Genomic DNA, 22,659 nt, shown 5'->3' on the forward strand with positions numbered 1-22,659 from the left:
GTGTGAGTCTGATCGGAGTGGGACACTGGATTCAGTGTGAGTCTGATCGGAGTGGGACACTGGATTCAGTGTGAGTCTGATCGGAGTGGGACACTGGATTCAGTGTGAGTCTGATCGGAGTGGGACACTGGATTCAGTGTGAGTCTGATCGGAGTGGGACACTGGATTCAGTGTGAGTCTGATCGGAGTGGGACACTGGATTCAGTGTGAGTCTGATCGGAGTGGGACACTGGATTCAGTGTGAGTCTGATCGGAGTGGGACACTGGATTCAGTGTGAGTCTGATCGGAGTGGGACACTGGATTCAGTGTGAGTCTGATCGGAGTGGGACACTGGATTCAGTGTGAGTCTGATCGGAGTGGGACACTGGATTCAGTGTGAGTCTGATCGGAGTGGGACACTGGATTCAGTGTGAGTCTGATCGGAGTGGGACACTGGATTCAGTGTGAGTCTGATCGGAGTGGGACACTGGATTCAGTGTGAGTCTGATCGGAGTGGGACACTGGATTCAGTGTGAGTCTGATCGGAGTGGGACACTGGATTCAGTGTGAGTCTGATCGGAGTGGGACACTGGATTCAGTGTGAGTCTGATCGGAGTGGGACACTGGATTCAGTGTGAGTCTGATCGGAGTGGGACACTGGATTCAGTGTGAGTCTGATTGGAGTGGGACACTGGATTCAGTGTGAGTCTGATTGGAGTGGGACACTGGATTCAGTGTGAGTCTGATTGGAGTGGGACACTGGATTCAGTGTGAGTCTGATTGGAGTGGGACACTGGATTCAGTGTGAGTCTGATTGGAGTGGGACACTGGATTCAGTGTGAGTCTGATTGGAGTGGGACACTGGATTCAGTGTGAGTCTGATTGGAGTGGGACACTGGATTCAGTGTGAGTCTGATTGGAGTGGGACACTGGATTCAGTGTGAGTCTGATTGGAGTGGGACACTGGATTCAGTGTGAGTCTGATTGGAGTGGGACACTGGATTCAGTGTGAGTCTGATTGGAGTGGGACACTGGATTCAGTGTGAGTCTGATTGGAGTGGGACACTGGATTCAGTGTGAGTCTGATTGGAGTGGGACACTGGATTCAGTGTGAGTCTGATTGGAGTGGGACACTGGATTCAGTGTGAGTCTGATTGGAGTGGGACACTGGATTCAGTGTGAGTCTGATTGGAGTGGGACACTGGATTCAGTGTGAGTCTGATTGGAGTGGGACACTGGATTCAGTGTGAGTCTGATTGGAGTGGGACACTGGATTCAGTGTGAGTCTGATTGAGTGGGACACTGGATTCAGTGTGAGTCTGATTGGAGTGGGACACTGGATTCAGTGTGAGTCTGATTGGAGTGGGACACTGGATTCAGTGTGAGTCTGATTGGAGTGGGACACTGGATTCAGTGTGAGTCTGATCGGAGTGGGACACTGGATTCAGTGTGAGTCTGATCGGAGTGGGACACTGGATTCAGTGTGAGTCTGATCGGAGTGGGACACTGGATTCAGTGTGAGTCTGATCGGAGTGGGACACTGGATTCAGTGTGTGAGTCTGATCGGAGTGGGACACTGGATTCAGTGTGTGAGTCTGATCGGAGTGGGACACTGGATTCAGTGTGAGTCTGATCGGAGTGGGACACTGGATTCAGTGTGTGAGTCTGATCGGAGTGGGACACTGGATTCAGTGTGAGTCTGATCGGAGTGGGACACAGGATTCAGTGTGAGTCTGATCGGAGTGGGACACAGGATTCAGTGTGAGTCTGATCGGAGTGGGACACTGGATTCAGTGTGAGTCTGATCGGAGTGGGACACTGGATTCAGTGTGAGTCTGATCGGAGTGGGACACTGGATTCAGTGTGAGTCTGATCGGAGTGGGACACTGGATTCAGTGTGTGAGTCTGATCGGAGTGGGACACTGGATTCAGTGTGTGAGTCTGATCGGAGTGGGACACAGGATTCAGTGTGAGTCTGATCGGAGTGGGACACTGGATTCAGTGTGTGAGTCTGATCGGAGTGGGACACAGGATTCAGTGTGAGTCTGATCGGAGTGGGACACAGGATTCAGTGTGAGTCTGATCGGAGTGGGACACAGGATTCAGTGTGAGTCTGATCGGAGTGGGACACTGGATTCAGTGTGAGTCTGATCGGAGTGGGACACTGGATTCAGTGTGAGTCTGATCGGAGTGGGACACTGGATTCAGTGTGAGTCTGATCGGAGTGGGACACTGGATTCAGTGTGAGTCTGATCGGAGTGGGACACTGGATTCAGTGTGAGTCTGATCGGAGTGGGACACTGGATTCAGTGTGAGTCTGATCGGAGTGGGACACTGGATTCAGTGTGAGTCTGATCGGAGTGGGACACTGGATTCAGTGTGAGTCTGATCGGAGTGGGACACTGGATTCAGTGTGAGTCTGATCGGAGTGGGACACTGGATTCAGTGTGAGTCTGATCGGAGTGGGACACTGGATTCAGTGTGAGTCTGATCGGAGTGGGACACTGGATTCAGTGTGAGTCTGATCGGAGTGGGACACTGGATTCAGTGTGAGTCTGATCGGAGTGGGACACTGGATTCAGTGTGAGTCTGATCGGAGTGGGACACTGGATTCAGTGTGAGTCTGATCGGAGTGGGACACTGGATTCAGTGTGAGTCTGATCGGAGTGGGACACTGGATTCAGTGTGAGTCTGATCGGAGTGGGACACTGGATTCAGTGTGAGTCTGATCGGAGTGGGACACTGGATTCAGTGTGAGTCTGATCGGAGTGGGACACTGGATTCAGTGTGAGTCTGATCGGAGTGGGACACTGGATTCAGTGTGAGTCTGATCGGAGTGGGACACTGGATTCAGTGTGAGTCTGATCGGAGTGGGACACTGGATTCAGTGTGAGTCTGATCGGAGTGGGACACTGGATTCAGTGTGAGTCTGATCGGAGTGGGACACTGGATTCAGTGTGAGTCTGATCGGAGTGGGACACTGGATTCAGTGTGAGTCTGATCGGAGTGGGACACTGGATTCAGTGTGAGTCTGATCGGAGTGGGACACTGGATTCAGTGTGAGTCTGATCGGAGTGGGACACTGGATTCAGTGTGAGTCTGATCGGAGTGGGACACTGGATTCAGTGTGAGTCTGATCGGAGTGGGACACTGGATTCAGTGTGAGTCTGATCGGAGTGGGACACTGGATTCAGTGTGAGTCTGATCGGAGTGGGACACTGGATTCAGTGTGAGTCTGATCGGAGTGGGACACTGGATTCAGTGTGAGTCTGATCGGAGTGGGACACTGGATTCAGTGTGAGTCTGATCGGAGTGGGACACTGGATTCAGTGTGAGTCTGATCGGAGTGGGACACTGGATTCAGTGTGAGTCTGATCGGAGTGGGACACTGGATTCAGTGTGAGTCTGATCGGAGTGGGACACTGGATTCAGTGTGAGTCTGATCGGAGTGGGACACTGGATTCAGTGTGAGTCTGATCGGAGTGGGACACTGGATTCAGTGTGAGTCTGATCGGAGTGGGACACTGGATTCAGTGTGAGTCTGATCGGAGTGGGACACTGGATTCAGTGTGAGTCTGATCGGAGTGGGACACTGGATTCAGTGTGAGTCTGATCGGAGTGGGACACTGGATTCAGTGTGAGTCTGATCGGAGTGGGACACTGGATTCAGTGTGAGTCTGATCGGAGTGGGACACTGGATTCAGTGTGAGTCTGATCGGAGTGGGACACTGGATTCAGTGTGAGTCTGATCGGAGTGGGACACTGGATTCAGTGTGAGTCTGATCGGAGTGGGACACTGGATTCAGTGTGAGTCTGATCGGAGTGGGACACTGGATTCAGTGTGAGTCTGATCGGAGTGGGACACTGGATTCAGTGTGAGTCTGATCGGAGTGGGACACTGGATTCAGTGTGAGTCTGATCGGAGTGGGACACTGGATTCAGTGTGAGTCTGATCGGAGTGGGACACTGGATTCAGTGTGAGTCTGATCGGAGTGGGACACTGGATTCAGTGTGAGTCTGATCGGAGTGGGACACTGGATTCAGTGCGAGTCTGATCGGAGTGGGACACTGGATTCAGTGTGAGTCTGATCGGAGTGGGACACTGGATTCAGTGTGAGTCTGATCGGAGTGGGACACTGGATTCAGTGTGAGTCTGATCGGAGTGGGACACTGGATTCAGTGTGAGTCTGATCGGAGTGGGACACTGGATTCAGTGGTGAGTCTGATCGGAGTGGGAGCACTGGATCAGTGTGAGTCTGATCGGAGTGGGACATCTGTGATTCAGTGTGAAGTCTGATCGGAGTGGGACACTGGATTCAGTGTGAGTCTGATCGGAGGTGGGACACTGGATTCAGATGTGAGTCTGATCGGAGTGGGACACTGGATTCAGTGTGAGTCTGATCGGAGTGGGACACTGGATTCAGTGTGAGTCTGATTGGAGTGGGACACTGGATTCAGTGTGAGTCTGATTGGAGTGGGACACTGGATTCAGTGTGAGTCTGATCGGAGTGGACCACTGGATTCAGTGTGAGTCTGATTGGAGTGGGACACTGGATTCAGTGTGAGTCTGATTGGAGTGGGACACTGGATTCAGTGTGAGTCTGATTGGAGTGGGACACTGGATTCAGTGTGAGTCTGATTGGAGTGGACACTGGATTCAGTGTGAGTCTGATTGGAGTGGGACACTGGATTCAGTGTGAGTCTGATTGGAGTGGGACACTGGATTCAGTGTGAGTCTGATTGGAGTGGGACACTGGATTCAGTGTGAGTCTGATTGGAGTGGGACACTGGATTCAGTGTGAGTCTGATTGGAGTGGGACACTGGATTCAGTGTGAGTCTGATTGGAGTGGGACACTGGATTCAGTGTGAGTCTGATTGGAGTGGGACACTGGATTCAGTGTGAGTCTGATGGAGTGGGACACTGGATTCAGTGTGAGTCTGATTGGAGTGGGACACTGGATTCAGTGTGAGTCTGATTGGAGTGGGACACTGGATTCAGTGTGAGTCTGATTGGAGTGGGACACTGGATTCAGTGTGAGTCTGATTGGAGTGGGACACTGGATTCAGTGTGAGTCTGATTGGAGTGGGACACTGGATTCAGTGTGAGTCTGATTGGAGTGGGACACTGGATTCAGTGTGAGTCTGATTGGAGTGGGACACTGGATTCAGTGTGAGTCTGATTGGAGTGGGACACTGGATTCAGTGTGAGTCTGATTGGAGTGGGACACTGGATTCAGTGTGAGTCTGATTGGAGTGGGACACTGGATTCAGTGTGAGTCTGATTGGAGTGGGACACTGGATTCAGTGTGAGTCTGATTGGAGTGGGACACTGGATTCAGTGTGAGTCTGATTGGAGTGGGACACTGGATTCAGTGTGAGTCTGATTGGAGTGGGACACTGGATTCAGTGTGAGTCTGATTGGAGTGGGACACTGGATTCAGTGTGAGTCTGATTGGAGTGGGACACTGGATTCAGTGTGAGTCTGATTGGAGTGGGACACTGGATTCAGTGTGAGTCTGATTGGAGTGGGACACTGGATTCAGTGTGAGTCTGATTGGAGTGGGACACTGGATTCAGTGTGGAGTCTGATTGGAGTGGGACACTGGATTCAGTGTGAGTCTGATTGGAGTGGGACACTGGATTCAGTGTGAGTCTGATTGGAGTGGGACACTGGATTCAGTGTGAGTCTGATTGGAGTGGGACACTGGATTCAGTGTGAGTCTGATTGGAGTGGGACACTGGATTCAGTGTGAGTCTGATTGGAGTGGGACACTGGATTCAGTGTGAGTCTGATTGGAGTGGGACACTGGATTCAGTGTGAGTCTGATTGGAGTGGGACACTGGATTCAGTGTGAGTCTGATTGGAGTGGGACACTGGATTCAGTGTGAGTCTGATCGGAGTGGGACACTGGATTCAGTGTGAGTCTGATCGGAGTGGGACACTGGATTCAGTGTGAGTCTGATCGGAGTGGGACACTGGATTCAGTGTGAGTCTGATCGGAGTGGGACACTGGATTCAGTGTGAGTCTGATCGGAGTGGGACACTGGATTCAGTGTGAGTCTGATCGGAGTGGGACACTGGATTCAGTGTGAGTCTGATCGGAGTGGGACACTGGATTCAGTGTGAGTCTGATCGGAGTGGGACACTGGATTCAGTGTGAGTCTGATCGGAGTGGGACACTGGATTCAGTGTGAGTCTGATCGGAGTGGGACACTGGATTCAGTGTGAGTCTGATCGGAGTGGGACACTGGATTCAGTGTGAGTCTGATCGGAGTGGGACACTGGATTCAGTGTGAGTCTGATCGGAGTGGGACACTGGATTCAGTGTGAGTCTGATCGGAGTGGGACACTGGATTCAGTGTGAGTCTGATCGGAGTGGGACACTGGATTCAGTGTGAGTCTGATCGGAGTGGGACACTGGATTCAGTGTGAGTCTGATCGGAGTGGGACACTGGATTCAGTGTGAGTCTGATCGGAGTGGGACACTGGATTCAGTGTGAGTCTGATCGGAGTGGGACACTGGATTCAGTGTGAGTCTGATCGGAGTGGGACACTGGATTCAGTGTGAGTCTGATCGGAGTGGGACACTGGATTCAGTGTGAGTCTGATCGGAGTGGGACACTGGATTCAGTGTGAGTCTGATCGGAGTGGGACACTGGATTCAGTGTGAGTCTGATCGGAGTGGGACACTGGATTCAGTGTGAGTCTGATCGGAGTGGGACACTGGATTCAGTGTGAGTCTGATCGGAGTGGGACACTGGATTCAGTGTGAGTCTGATCGGAGTGGGACACTGGATTCAGTGTGAGTCTGATCGGAGTGGGACACTGGATTCAGTGTGAGTCTGATCGGAGTGGGACACTGGATTCAGTGTGAGTCTGATCGGAGTGGGACACTGGATTCAGTGTGAGTCTGATCGGAGTGGGACACTGGATTCAGTGTGAGTCTGATCGGAGTGGGACACTGGATTCAGTGTGAGTCTGATCGGAGTGGGACACTGGATTCAGTGTGAGTCTGATCGGAGTGGGACACTGGATTCAGTGTGAGTCTGATCGGAGTGGGACACTGGATTCAGTGTGAGTCCTGATCGGAGTGGGACACTGGATTCAGTGTGAGTCTGATCGGAGTGGGACACTGGATTCAGTGTGAGTCTGATCGGAGTGGGACACTGGATTCAGTGTGAGTCTGATCGGAGTGGGACACTGGATTCAGTGTGAGTCTGATCGGAGTGGGACACTGGATTCAGTGTGAGTCTGATCGGAGTGGGACACTGGATTCAGTGTGAGTCTGATCGGAGTGGGACACTGGATTCAGTGTGAGTCTGATCGGAGTGGGACACTGGATTCAGTGTGAGTCTGATCGGAGTGGGACACTGGATTCAGTGTGAGTCTGATTGGAGTGGGACACTGGATTCAGTGTGAGTCTGATTGGAGTGGGACACTGGATTCAGTGTGAGTCTGATTGAGTGGGACACTGGATTCAGTGTGAGTCTGATTGGAGTGGGACACTGGATTCAGTGTGAGTCTGATTGGAGTGGGACACTGGATTCAGTGTGAGTCTGATTGGAGTGGGACACTGGATTCAGTGTGAGTCTGATTGGAGTGGGACACTGATTCAGTGTGAGTCTGATCGGAGTGGGACACTGGATTCAGTGTGAGTCTGATCGGAGTGGGACACTGGATTCAGTGTGAGTCTGATCGGAGTGGGACACTGGATTCAGTGTGAGTCTGATTCGGAGTGGGACACTGGATTCAGTGTGAGTCTGATCGGAGTGGGACACTGGATTCAGTGTGAGTCTGATCGGAGTGGGACACTGGATTCAGTGTGAGTCTGATCGGAGTGGGACACTGGATTCAGTGTGAGTCTGATTGGAGTGGGACACTGGATTCAGTGTGAGTCTGATCGGAGTGGGACACTGGATTCAGTGTGAGTCTGATCGGAGTGGGACACTGGATTCAGTGTGAGTCTGATCGGAGTGGGACACTGGATTCAGTGTGAGTCTGATCGGAGTGGGACACTGGATTCAGTGTGAGTCTGATCGGAGTGGGACACTGGATTCAGTGTGAGTCTGATCGGAGTGGGACACTGGATTCAGTGTGAGTCTGATCGGAGTGGGACACTGGATTCAGTGTGAGTCTGATCGGAGTGGGACACTGGATTCAGTGTGAGTCTGATCGGAGTGGGACACTGGATTCAGTGTGAGTCTGATGGAGTGGGACACTGGATTCAGTGTGAGTCTGATTGGAGTGGGGACACTGGATTCAGTGTGAGTCTGATTGGAGTGGGGACACTGGATTCAGTGTGAGTCTGATCGGAGTGGGACACTGGATTCAGTGTGAGTCTGATTGGAGTGGGACACTGGATTCAGTGTGAGTCTGATTGGAGTGGGACACTGGATTCAGTGTGAGTCTGATTGGAGTGGGACACTGATTCAGTGTGAGTCTGATTGGAGTGGGACACTGGATTCAGTGTGAGTCTGATTGGAGTGGGACACTGGATTCAGTGTGAGTCTGATTGGAGTGGGACACTGGATTCAGTGTGAGTCTGATTGGAGTGGGACACTGGATTCAGTGTGAGTCTGATCGGAGTGGGACACTGGATTCAGTGTGAGTCTGATCGGAGTGGGACACTGGATTCAGTGTGAGTCTGATCGGAGTGGGACACTGGATTCAGTGTGAGTCTGATCGGAGTGGGACACTGGATTCGTGTGAGTCTGATCGGAGTGGGACACTGGATTCAGTGTGAGTCTGATCGGGAGTGGGACACTGGATTCAGTGTGAGTCTGATCGGAGTGGGACACTGGATTCAGTGCGAGTCTGATCGGAGTGGGACACTGGATTCAGTGCGAGTCTGATCGGAGTGGGACACTGGATTCAGTGCGAGTCTGATCGGAGTGGGACACTGGATTCAGTGCGAGTCTGATCGGAGTGGGACACTGGATTCAGTGCGAGTCTGATCGGAGTGGGACACTGGATTCAGTGCGAGTCTGATCGGAGTGGGACACTGGATTCAGTGCGAGTCTGATCGGAGTGGGACACTGGATTCAGTGTGAGTCTGATCGGAGTGGGACACTGGATTCAGTGTGAGTCTGATCGGAGTGGGACACTGGATTCAGTGTGAGTCTGATCGGAGTGGGCCACTGGATTCAGTGTGAGTCTGATCGGAGTGGGACACTGGATTCAGTGTGAGTCTGATCGGAGTGGGACACAGGATTCAGTGTGAGTCTGATCGGAGTGGGACACTGGATTCAGTGTGAGTCTGATCGGAGTGGGACACTGGATTCAGTGTGAGTCTGATCGGAGTGGGACACTGGATTCAGTGTGAGTCTGATCGGAGTGGGACACTGGATTCAGTGTGAGTCTGATCGGAGTGGGACACTGGATTCAGTGTGAGTCTGATCGGAGTGGGACACTGGATTCAGTGTGAGTCTGATCGGAGTGGGACACTGGATTCAGTGTGAGTCTGATCGGAGTGGGACACTGGATTCAGTGTGAGTCTGATCGGAGTGGGACACTGGATTCAGTGTGAGTCTGATCGGAGTGGGACACTGGATTCAGTGTGAGTCTGATCGGAGTGGGACACTGGATTCAGTGTGAGTCTGATCGGAGTGGGACACTGGATTCAGTGTGAGTCTGATCGGAGTGGGACACTGGATTCAGTGTGAGTCTGATCGGAGTGGGACACTGGATTCAGTGTGAGTCTGATCGGAGTGGGACACTGGATTCAGTGTGAGTCTGATCGGAGTGGGACACTGGATTCAGTGTGAGTCTGATCGGAGTGGGACACTGGATTCAGTGTGAGTCTGATCGGAGTGGGACACTGGATTCAGTGTGAGTCTGATCGGAGTGGGACACTGGATTCAGTGTGAGTCTGATCGGAGTGGGACACTGGATTCAGTGTGAGTCTGATCGGAGTGGGACACTGGATTCAGTGTGAGTCTGATCGGAGTGGGACACTGGATTCAGTGTGAGTCTGATCGGAGTGGGACACTGGATTCAGTGTGAGTCTGATCGGAGTGGGACACTGGATTCAGTGTGAGTCTGATCGGAGTGGGACACTGGATTCAGTGTGAGTCTGATCGGAGTGGGACACTGGATTCAGTGTGAGTCTGATCGGAGTGGGACACTGGATTCAGTGTGAGTCTGATCGGAGTGGGACACTGGATTCAGTGTGAGTCTGATCGGAGTGGGACACTGGATTCAGTGTGAGTCTGATCGGAGTGGGACACTGGATTCAGTGTGAGTCTGATCGGAGTGGGACACTGGATTCAGTGTGAGTCTGGATCGGAGTGGGGACACTGGATTCAGTGTGAGTCTGATCGGAGTGGGACACTGGATTCAGTGTGAGTCTGGTCGGAGTGGGACACTGGATTCAGTGCGAGTCTGGATCGGAGTGGGACACTGGATTCAGTGTGAGTCTGGATCGGAGTGGGACACTGGATTCAGTGTGAGTCTGGTCGGAGTGGGACACTGGATTCAGTGGAGTCTGGTCGGAGTGGGACACTGGATTCAGTGTGAGTCTGTCGGAGTGGGACACTGGATTCAGTGCGAGTCTGGTCGGAGTGGGACACTGGATTCAGTGCGAGTCTGGTCGGAGTGGGACACTGGATTCAGTGCGAGTCTGATCGGAGTGGGACACTGGATTCAGTGTGAGTCTGGTCGGAGTGGGACACTGGATTCAGTGCGAGTCTGGTCGGAGTGGGACACTGGATTCAGTGCGAGTCTGATCGGAGTGGGACACTGGATTCAGTGCGAGTCTGGTCGGAGTGGGACACTGGATTCAGTGCGAGTCTGGTCGGAGTGGGACACTGGATTCAGTGCGAGTCTGATCGGAGTGGGACACTGGATTCAGTGCGAGTCTGATCGGAGTGGGACACTGGATTCAGTGCGAGTCTGGATCGGAGTGGGACACTGGATTCAGTGCGAGTCTGGTCGGAGTGGGACACTGGATTCAGTGTGAGTCTGGATCGGAGTGGGACACTGGATTCAGTGCGAGTCTGATCGGAGTGGGGCACTGGATTCAGTGCGAGTCTGATCGGAGTGGGGCACTGGATTCAGTGCGAGTCTGGTCGGAGTGGGGCACTGGATTCAGTGCGAGTCTGGTCGGAGTGGGGCACTGGATTCAGTGCGAGTCTGGTCGGAGTGGGGCACTGGATTCAGTGCGAGTCTGGTCGGAGTGGGACACTGGATTCAGTGCGAGTCTGGTCGGAGTGGGACACTGGATTCAGTGCGAGTCTGGTCGGAGTGGGGACACTGGATTCAGTGCGAGTCTGGTCGGAGTGGGACACTGGATTCAGTGCGAGTCTGGTCGGAGTGGGACACTGGATTCAGTGCGAGTCTGGTCGGAGTGGGACACTGGATTCAGTGCGAGTCTGGTCGGAGTGGGACACTGGATTCAGTGCGAGTCTGGTCGGAGTGGGACACTGATTCAGTGCGAGTCTGGTCGGAGTGGGACACTGGATTCAGTGCGAGTCTGGTCGGAGTGGGACACTGGATTCAGTGCGAGTCTGGTCGGAGTGGGACACTGGATTCAGTGCGAGTCTGGTCGGAGTGGGACACTGGATTCAGTGCGAGTCTGGTCGGAGTGGGACACTGGATTCAGTGCGAGTCTGGTCGGAGTGGGACACTGGATTCAGTGCGAGTCTGGTCGGAGTGGGACACTGGATTCAGTGCGAGTCTGGTCGGAGTGGGACACTGGATTCAGTGCGAGTCTGGTCGGAGTGGGACACTGGATTCAGTGCGAGTCTGGTCGGAGTGGGACACTGGATTCAGTGCGAGTCTGGTCGGAGTGGGACACTGGATTCAGTGCGAGTCTGGTCGGAGTGGGACACTGGATTCAGTGCGAGTCTGGTCGGAGTGGGACACTGGATTCAGTGCGAGTCTGGTCGGAGTGGGACACTGGATTCAGTGCGAGTCTGGTCGGAGTGGGACACTGGATTCAGTGCGAGTCTGGTCGGAGTGGGACACTGGATTCAGTGCGAGTCTGGTCGGAGTGGGACACTGGATTCAGTGCGAGTCTGGTCGGAGTGGGACACTGGATTCAGTGCGAGTCTGGTCGGAGTGGGACACTGGATTCAGTGCGAGTCTGGTCGGAGTGGGACACTGGATTCAGTGCGAGTCTGGTCGGAGTGGGACACTGGATTCAGTGCGAGTCTGGTCGGAGTGGGACACTGGATTCAGTGCGAGTCTGGTCGGAGTGGGACACTGGATTCAGTGCGAGTCTGGTCGGAGTGGGACACTGGATTCAGTGCGAGTCTGGTCGGAGTGGGACACAGATTCAGTGCGTGTCTGGTCTGCCGAGTGGGGACCTGGATTCAGTGCGAGTCTGGTCGGAGTGGGACACTGGATTCAGTGCGAGTCTGGTCGGAGTGGGACACTGGATTCAGTGCGAGTCTGGTCGGAGTGGGACACTGGATTCAGTGCGAGTCTGGTCGGAGTGGGACACTGGATTCAGTGCGAGTCTGGTCGGAGTGGGACACTGGATTCAGTGCGAGTCTGGGTCGGAGTGGGACACTGGATTCAGTGCGAGTCTGGTCGGAGTGGGACACTGGATTCAGTGCGAGTCTGGTCGGAGTGGGACACTGGATTCAGTGCGAGTCTGGTCGGAAGTGGGACACTGGATTCAAGTGCGAGTCTGGTCGGAGTGGGACACTGGATTCAGTGCGAGTCTGGTCGGAGTGGGACACTGGATTCAGTGCGAGTCTGGTCGGAGTGGGACACTGGATTCAGTGCGAGTCTGGTCGGAGTGGGGACACTGGATTCAGTGCGAGTCTGGTCGGAGTGGGACACTGGATTCAGTGCGAGTCTGGTCGGAGTGGGACACTGGATTCAGTGCGAGTCTGGTCGGAGTGGGACACTGGATTCAGTGCGAGTCTGGTCGGAGTGGGACACTGGATTCAGTGCGAGTCTGGTCGGAGTGGGACACTGGATTCAGTGCGAGTCTGGTCGGAGTGGGACACTGGATTCAGTGTGAGTCTGGTCGGAGTGGGACACTGGATTCAGTGTGAGTCTGGTCGGAGTGGGACACTGGATTCAGTGTGAGTCTGGTCGGAGTGGGACACTGGATTCAGTGTGAGTCTGGTCGGAGTGGGACACTGGATTCAGTGTGAGTCTGGTCGGAGTGGGACACTGGATTCAGTGTGAGTCTGATCGGAGTGGGACACTGGATTCAGTGTGAGTCTGGTCGGAGTGGGACACTGGATTCAGTGTGAGTCTGATCGGAGTGGGACACTGGATTCAGTGTGAGTCTGATCGGAGTGGGACACTGGATTCAGTGTGAGTCTGATCGGAGTGGGACACTGGATTCAGTGTGAGTCTGATCGGAGTGGGACACTGGATTCAGTGTGAGTCTGATCGGAGTGGGACACTGGATTCAGTGTGAGTCTGATCGGAGTGGGACACTGGATTCAGTGTGAGTCTGATCGGAGTGGGACACTGGATTCAGTGTGAGTCTGATCGGAGTGGGACACTGGATTCAGTGTGAGTCTGATCGGAGTGGGACACTGGATTCAGTGTGAGTCTGATCGGAGTGGGACACTGGATTCAGTGTGAGTCTGATCGGAGTGGGACACTGGATTCAGTGTGAGTCTGATCGGAGTGGGACACTGGATTCAGTGTGAGTCTGATCGGAGTGGGACACTGGATTCAGTGTGAGTCTGATCGGAGTGGGACACTGGATTCAGTGTGAGTCTGATCGGAGTGGGACACTGGATTCAGTGTGAGTCTGATCGGAGTGGGACACTGGATTCAGTGTGAGTCTGATCGGAGTGGGACACTGGATTCAGTGTGAGTCTGATCGGAGTGGGACACTGGATTCAGTGTGAGTCTGATCGGAGTGGGACACTGGATTCAGTGTGAGTCTGATCGGAGTGGGACACTGGATTCAGTGTGAGTCTGATCGGAGTGGGACACTGGATTCAGTGTGAGTCTGATCGGAGTGGGACACTGGATTCAGTGTGAGTCTGATCGGAGTGGGACACGGATTCAGTGTGAGTCTGATCGGAGTGGGACACTGGATTCAGTGTGAGTCTGATCGGAGTGGGACACCGGATTCAGTGTGAGTCTGATCGGAGTGGGACACCGGATTCAGTGTGAGTCTGATCGGAGTGGGACACCGGATTCAGTGTGAGTCTGATCGGAGTGGGACACCGGATTCAGTGTGAGTCTGATCGGAGTGGGACACCGGATTCAGTGTGAGTCTGATCGGAGTGGGACACCGGATTCAGTGTGAGTCTGATCGGAGTGGGACACCGGATTCAGTGTGAGTCTGATCGGAGTGGGACACCGGATTCAGTGTGAGTCTGATCGGAGTGGGACACCGGATTCAGTGTGAGTCTGATCGGAGTGGGACACCGGATTCAGTGTGAGTCTGATCGGAGTGGGACACCGGATTCAGTGTGAGTCTGATCGGAGTGGGACACCGGATTCAGTGTGAGTCTGATCGGAGTGGGACACCGGATTCAGTGTGAGTCTGATCGGAGTGGGACACCGGATTCAGTGTGAGTCTGATCGGAGTGGGACACCGGATTCAGTGTGAGTCTGATCGGAGTGGGACACCGGATTCAGTGTGAGTCTGATCGGAGTGGGACACCGGATTCAGTGTGAGTCTGATCGGAGTGGGACACCGGATTCAGTGTGAGTCTGATCGGAGTGGGACACCGGATTCAGTGTGAGTCTGATCGGAGTGGGACACCGGATTCAGTGTGAGTCTGATCGGAGTGGGACACCGGATTCAGTGTGAGTCTGATCGGAGTGGGACACCGGATTCAGTGTGAGTCTGATCGGAGTGGGACACCGGATTCAGTGTGAGTCTGATCGGAGTGGGACACCGGATTCAGTGTGAGTCTGATCGGAGTGGGACACCGGATTCAGTGTGAGTCTGATCGGAGTGGGACACCGGATTCAGTGTGAGTCTGATCGGAGTGGGACACCGGATTCAGTGTGAGTCTGATCGGAGTGGGACAACCGGATTCAGTGTGAGTCTGATCGGAGTGGGAGACCGGATTCAGTGTGAGTCTGATCGGAGTGGGAGACCGGATTCAGTGTGAGTCTGATCGGAGTGGGACACCGGATTCAGTGTGAGTCTGATCGGAGTGGGACACCGGATTCAGTGTGAGTCTGATCGGAGTGGGACACCGGATTCAGTGTGAGTCTGATCGGAGTGGGACACCGGATTCAGTGTGAGTCTGATCGGAGTGGGACACCGGATTCAGTGTGAGTCTGATCGGAGCTGGATACAGGATTCAGTGTGTTTACTGACGCTCCCAATCTGTACCCAACCCCCACTCTCGCCCACTCTGTACCCAACCCCCACTCTCGCCCACTCTGTACCCAACCCCCACTCTCGCCCACTCTGTACCCAACCCCCACTCTCGCCCACTCTGTACCCAACCCCCACTCTCTCCCAATCTGTACCCAAGCCCCCACTCTCTCCCAGCCTCTGCCCACCTCTGTATTCTCTCTCAGTCTTTGATGTTTATGTGATGACTCTGCTTTGTTCCATTTCAGATGCAGTGTTGTGGAGTGAGGAATTATACTGACTGGACTCAATTTCCATGGTTCTTTCAAAGTGGAAATGCCAGCATTCCTCACAGCTGCTGTGCCAGGAATCTCACAAGCTGCACTGGAGATCTGGAAGAGCCGGAACTGCTTTACACACAGGTTGGAGCACCACAGCGGTCAACTCGGGACTAACTAACCTACGCAGTTCCAGCAGTGGATAATGAGGACATGCCCATGGTTAATGGGGGCAAGACTAATTTGCACAGAGTTACAGCAAGGGCTTCAGGGAAGTTGCCTATACCACACATGGTTACAGTAATGGTTACTGGAGACCAGACTCTAATGCACACTGTTGTACAAATTGTTAATTGGGATCCAATTGTAGTGCACACAGTTACAGCAGTGAGTATATTACCTGAGGTTAGAGGGGGCATAGGAACAGGAGGCCATCCAGTTCCTCAAGGATGTTTCACCATTCAATAATATGGTGGTTGATCTGCAACCTAACTCAATATATATGCTGCTGTCCCAGATTCCTAAATATCTACTTCCCTTTGTGTGCAAATGTGTTTTCTAATTTCACTTTTGAAAGGTCTGATTCTAATTTTAGTCAATGGCCCCTAGTCCTGGGCTTCCAAACCAGTGGAAATAGTTTCTCTCGATCTCTCAATCTTTACTATCTGTTCCCTGCGGTATCTTGAAAACTTCAAACTTTATTTCTTTCATTTTCAAAGTTCCAGGAAAAACAGCCCCAGTTTGTGTAATTTCTCCTTGTAATTTAACCCTCTGGTGTTCAGGTATCATACAAGTAAATCAATGCTATTTTCCTGCCAAGGTCAACTTCCTATGGTGTGGTGCCCAGAACTGCTCACTGTGCTCCAGGTACAGTCTAACCAGGGCTTTGTATAGTTGTAGCGTGATTCCTACCCCCTCGTGTTCTAATCCTCTGGGGATAAAGCTCAACACTCCATTGGGCTTTTGGTTATTCTCTGCACCTGTTCAGGACATTTTAGTGATCTGCGTACCAGCACCCACGCACCCCCCCAAGTCCCCCAAGATAGGCTTTGGGGAGTCAGGAGGTGGGTTACTCACAGCAGGATTCCTAGCCTCTTACCCACTCATGTAGTATTTATGTGGCTAGTCCAGTTCAGTTTCTGGTCAGTGGTAACCCTAGGATGTTGATAGTGGGGGATTCAGCAATGGTAATACCATTGAATGTCGAGGGGTGATGGTTAGATTCTCTCTTGTTGGAGATAGTCTTTGCCTGACACTTGTGTGGTGCTAATGTAACTTGCCATTTGTCAGCCCAAATCTGGATATTGTCCAGGTCTTGCTGCATATGGACACAAACTGCTTCTGCTTTACAGCCGATGAAATACTTTTGAATTGCAGTCACTGTTGTAATCTCGGAGATGGGCTGAAACTGCACAATGTTACAAAGATGGTTAATAGGAACAAGAACAACATGGATTTATAAAGTGACAAAGTGCTTCACAGGACGGTTATCCAACAGAGATATTATAACAGGTGACAAAAAGCCTGCTCAAAGAGGAGGTTTTAAGGAGTGTCTTAAAGGAGGAAAGTGAGATTGAGAAGGAGAGGTGTAGGGAGGGAACTCCAGAGTTTAGGGCCTCAGCAACTGAAGGCACATCATTAACGGAAGCAATTAAAATTGGGGTTGCTCAAAAAGTCTTAAAGTGGAAGAGAGCAGAGAACCCCAAGAATTGTGGTGCTGGAAAGGTTACAAAGATAGAGAAAGAAATTTGAAAATTAGGATGAGGATTTTAAAATGTCGGCATTGCTGGTTCAAGATGGGAATGGTGACACACTGGGGACAGCATCATGCACTTTGTTATGTAAATGGTTAATGGGAACATTGTGATATTGTGTGCTTTTACTGTGATGGTTAGTGCAAATGTTGCATGTTGTTACAGAAATGGTTATTGGAGACAGAGCCATAATGCTGGTGAACAAAGACAGGGCCGAACTCTATTCTGATACACAGATGGTTAATAGGGACAACCGTCTTTGTAACCGTGCAGTTTCACCCCATCTTCCTAACAGTGTGCAGTTAGACTAAGACCGTTAATGGAGACAGGGGGTCTGACGATTGGCAGAATACCAATCAGAGTCGGATTGCCACTTCGCTCCTAGTTTCCTACCTGGAAATCCAGCGATCCTTTCTTTCCTGACCTTCCGACTCAGACCAGAAGAGAACTGTGCAGGGCAGCGCATGCCTGAGGCACTCCTGGAAGCTCAGAAGTTACAGGCCGTTGTGTTGCAAGAGAGATGGTTAATGGGGACAGGGTATTATTGCATACTGTTACCAAGTCGCTTAATGGTGACAAAATTGTAAAATTATAGAATATTGCAGCAGAGAAGAAGGTTATTCGGCCCATCGTGTTGTGCTAGCTTCATGGCAATGCCTTTTGCCAACCAATCAGCACTCCCTTCACATACAGTATAAATTGTTGTTTTCCCCTTATTCTTGAAAGTTGTCCTGATGAGTGCAAGACAAAAAACTTTGACATGTCTCTTTTATCAGCATTACTCAAATTCTATACTACCAAACAAATAAAAGGGGTGTCCAATTAGTCCCAAAATCCTGCAGGTATTTCCACTTCAAGAATTTATTCAATTCTGTTTTGAAAGCTCCTTTGCTTCCACTACCCTATCAGGCAGCGCATTCCAGATCACAACAACTGACAGTGTTAAAAAAAAGTTTTCCTCACGCCCAGTCACCTTCAATAATGTCTTCTGGTTACAAACCCATCCACCACTGGGAACAATTTTGTTACTGTAGCAAAGCCATTCAGGATTTGGAGCACCTCATTTCAAATCCCCTCTTTACCTTCTCTGCTCGAAGAGAACAACCCCAGTTTCTCCAATCTCCCACAAACTAAATAGCCATTCCAGTAAGCCTCCTCTGCACCCTCTCTACCCTTTCTGAAGCCTTGACATCCTTCCCAAAGTGTAGTGCCTAGAACTGAACACAATCCTCCAGCTGGGATCTAACCAGTGGTTTATAAAGGCTTAAATAGTAACTTCCTTCCTTTTGTACTCTATGCCTGTAAAGCCTTTTGAATAACCTTCTCAGCTTGTTCTGCCGCTTTCAGGTTACTGAAGAGGCCAGAAGTGGGGGAGCACTGATATCTCGGAGATTTATTAAACTGGAAGAGATTATCTAGAAATATCTAATGATATTGCACAGTTATAGAGATGGTTAATAAAAACAGATGTGCAGTTTCCTACAGCGATGGTTAATGGAGATTGGATGAGGTGAAGCTAGTTATAAAGGTGGTTAATGAGGACAGGGTGATACTGAACACTGCTACAGAGATGGTGAATGAGGACAGGGTAATGCACACATTAATTGGGAGGGGTCAAATTGCACATATTGAGATGGTTAATGGGGACACTTTCTACAACACTGTCAGTGTCAAGAGCTACTCACTATCTGGTAAAAGAGATGGTCGTCATTTTGCTTGTGGTACACACTGCTGCTGACTCTGAAGTTAGATGTGATTTCAACAGCACAGGTCTCTGCCAAATGTAACATCATTCTGCATTTTCTCACTCCAGGGCTGCCTCCTGACCCTACAAGATGAGCTGCAATGGATCTTATTGTTTACACTAGGCTGGATCATTGCTGTTTTCTGTCTGCAGGTAATTCGAGGGTAACGGGGATAGAGTGGGAGAATGGGAATGACTGGGTTGCTCTACAGAAAGCTGGCTTGGACTCGATGGGCGGAATGGCCTCCTTTGCTGAAATGACTCTATGACGACAAGGAACCAGTGCTAAAATGGAGTAATGCCATTACTCGAGACTAATTCACACATTGACTATATCTGGGAGAACCAAGACTTATCTCAGCAATGAACTCTGAACCAGAAAATCTGTGTTTGAAGTTTGTTCATTTTTAGTTTTACTGAAAATTCTTTTCTGTTTTCAGAGCCTGGGAGCTTTGGTCATCTGTCTCTGGACGAACTCTGATCCTGCTCCATACCAGCTGTTGAACACTGATAACTTCTCCTAATGAAGGACTCTGCCTGACTCTGTCACTAATTGATGCACAAAGCAAACTCAGACTTCCACATTAAACAGGATCCTGTCGAAATAGGAGGAACCATTTACAAATCACTGCTGCAAGACTTGACTGTCACCAGAACAATGACACCTCCCCTCCTATCTAGTGAACCCCTTCCATTGAGACCCCCCCTTCCCTGTCCAGTGCCCACACCAGTGTCCAGAGATCACCTTTGTCCAGTGACCCCCATCCGGTGAGTGCCCAATCCAGTGAACCTCCTGCTCCCCTATGCTGTGACCTTCCCCCATCCTGTGGTCTCCTTTGTATAGCGACCATCCCATCCTGTGCCCCTTCCTCTCCCTCCCCCCATAGAGTGACTTCCTTGACCTTCCTGGTAGAATGACAACTCTTGTCTAATGAGGGAATGCCGTCCCCCAATCCCCAGCCCCCCCCACACAGAAAGGAAAGTTCCCCCACAACGGCTGTAAGAAACTACCAAAAACACTGGCTTCATCTAATTCACTGAGCATCCAGGGTTGTGTTTCTTTATAAAACTTTACAATACTTTGTAATACTTTATAATACTAGTACAATCTACACACTGACACACGACTCTCACAGAAACCTGTGGATATTCGGAGGAATCATTGCTTTGTTTGATATGTATCCTAATCTGATGTATCTATCTAGCTGTGGGCAGTAAATAAAATTAGATGTACATTTTAATTGGAATTTGAAATCTATCTTGAATGTCAATCCTAAAATTCCCTCGTATTGCGTTCAGTCCCCACCATCACTAAGTAAAGGTTGGTCAAAACTCAGATTCTCATTGTTGCTTCCATGATGTTATCTGGGATCTTGTAACTTTGTGAATAACCATTGTCTCTGCTTTCTCCAGATGCAATAAGAACTAGGGGACACAGATTGAAGGTTTTTGGTAACAATAAGGGGCGGGGTGGAGGGAAGGTGTTAGGAAGAGCTCTTTTTTTAATGCAACAAAGTGGTGAAGACCTGGAATTCATTGCCTTGTGAAAGTGCTGAAGCAGAAACAATCAGGAGAAATTGGATGGACACTTGAAGGAAATAAACTTACAAGGCTAAGGGGATAGATCAGGGGAATGGGACTGACTGGATCATTCTACAGAGAACAGGTATGCACGAGATGGACTGAATGGCCTCCTTTGTGCCATAATGCTGCTATGACTCTAAAACCTACTCTGAAAAGTTGGTATGTCTACAACACCTCTTTGTCCTTTTGTCTATGACATCTTTTGGCTATCTCCACCTATCACTGGCCCTCTATTCAGCTCTGACTGTCCCACCCACCCCCCCTTAAACCAGCTTATATTTCACCTCTTTTCTATTTTTACTTAGTTCTGTTGAAGAGTCATATGGACTCGAAATGTTAACTGTGTTCCTCTCTGCAGATGCTGCCAGACCTGCTGAGTTTTTCCAGGTATTTTTATTTTCGTTTGGATTTCCAGCATCCGCAGTTTTTTGCTTTTATCCGAAAAGATGGTGTTGATGCAGACTGGACTTGTCAGATCTTGCACACTTTACAGTTCTTAGAAAAAGGAATTGATGCCTTGATGATCCAGGTGAGGTTGGCAGGGACTTGTGTCCCTCCAGGCCACTCTAGGCAGACAGGATATATGAACACCATATAGTTACGAAGCATTGTGAGAAATTATTTTAACCACCAGCAATCTCCCAATGATGCTGAGGAAACAGAGCACAGACACATTGCTCCGAGCATATGCACAACCTCTTGTCCTTTCATCCTGAATCACCAGGGCTTCTCTTCCCCCAATCCTTTTTTCCCTTTATTTCTTGAAGAGATTATAACTTGGTATACTTAGTTTTCAGTCCTGACCATCTCTCAGCCATGTTATAACCTTCAAGTTGAATTTGCACCTCCAATTCACAAGCCAAGTCACAACCCTGGTCCCATCACAGCAGCTGATGATTTAAATTCAGCTAATTAAATAAATCTGGAATTTAAAAAAAAAATTGCTAGCAGTGGTACACCATAAATACCAGATTTCTGTAACATATGTACATTTGAATTAGGAACAGGAGTAGGCCATTCGATGGTTAAATTCTCTCTTGTTGGAGATGGTCATTGCCTGGCACTTGTGTGACACAAACGTTACTTCCCACTTGTCAGCCCAAGCCTGAATATTGTCCAGATCTTGCAGTATTTGGACCTGGACTGCTTCAGTATCTGAGGAGTTGCAAATGGTGCTGAACATTGTGCAATCATCAGCGACCATCCCTACTTCTGACCTTATGATGGAAGGAAGGACAAAGATGAAGCAGCTGAAGATGGTTGGGCCTAGGACACTACCCTGAGGAACTCCTGCACTGATGTCCTGGAGCTGAGATGATTGACCAACAACCATAACCATCTTCCTTTGTGCTAGGTCTGACTCCAACCAGCGGAGAGTTTTCCCCTTGATTCCCATTGACTCCAGTTTTGCTGGGGTTCCTTGATGCCACACTTGGTCAAATGCTGCCTTGATGTCACGGGCAGTCACTGTCACCACCTCAGGAGTTCAGCTCTTTTGTCCAGGTTTGAATCAAGGCTGTAATGAGCTCAGAAGCTGAGTGGCCCTGGTGGAAAACAAACTGAGCATCAGTGAGCAGATTGTTGCAAAGCAAGTGTCCCTTGATAGCACTGTCAATGACCCCTTCCATTACTGATGATCGAGAGTAGACTGATGGGGCAGTAATTGACTGGGTTGGATTTGTCCTGTTTTTTGATTAGAGGACATACCTGGGCAATTTTCTACATTGCCGGGTCGATGCCAGTGCTGTAGCTGTACTGGAACAGCTTGGCTAGGGGGCAGTAAGTTCTGGAGCACCAGTCTTAGTACTATTGCTGGAATGTTGTTAGGGCCCATAGCCTTTGCAGTATCCAGTGCCTTCAGCCATTTGTTGATATCACGTTGAGTGAATCGAATTTGCTGAAGATTGGCATCTGTGATGCTGGGGACCTCTGGATCATCCACTCAGCAGTTCTGGCTGAAGATTGTTGCAAATGCTTCAGCCTTATCTTTTTTAAAAATTCATTCATGGGATGTGGCTCCGCTGGCTAGGTCAGCGTTTATTGTCCATCCCTAGCTGCCCTTGTTCAGGGGCATTTAAGAGT

The 22,659-nt window shown here is 50.6% G+C and overlaps 1 protein-coding gene across 1 annotated transcript in view; it reads left to right on the top strand.

The window, feature by feature from the left end:
• Window positions 1–20,234, top strand: part of LOC121286751 (tetraspanin-3-like) — a 61,540-nt gene extending 41,306 nt beyond the window's left edge. Inside the window, exons 5-7 of the mRNA XM_041203783.1 lie at window positions 15,487–15,639; window positions 19,063–19,146; window positions 19,434–20,234. Of these exons, the coding sequence (XP_041059717.1) occupies window positions 15,487–15,639; window positions 19,063–19,146; window positions 19,434–19,517 (321 nt within the window). The 3' untranslated portion in view covers window positions 19,518–20,234. The remainder of the gene's footprint in view (window positions 1–15,486; window positions 15,640–19,062; window positions 19,147–19,433) is intronic.
• Window positions 20,235–22,659: the final 2,425 nt, after the last annotated feature.

This window comes from Carcharodon carcharias, chromosome 14 (genome assembly GCF_017639515.1).
Source record: "Carcharodon carcharias isolate sCarCar2 chromosome 14, sCarCar2.pri, whole genome shotgun sequence".
Lineage (NCBI taxonomy): Eukaryota > Metazoa > Chordata > Chondrichthyes > Lamniformes > Lamnidae > Carcharodon > Carcharodon carcharias.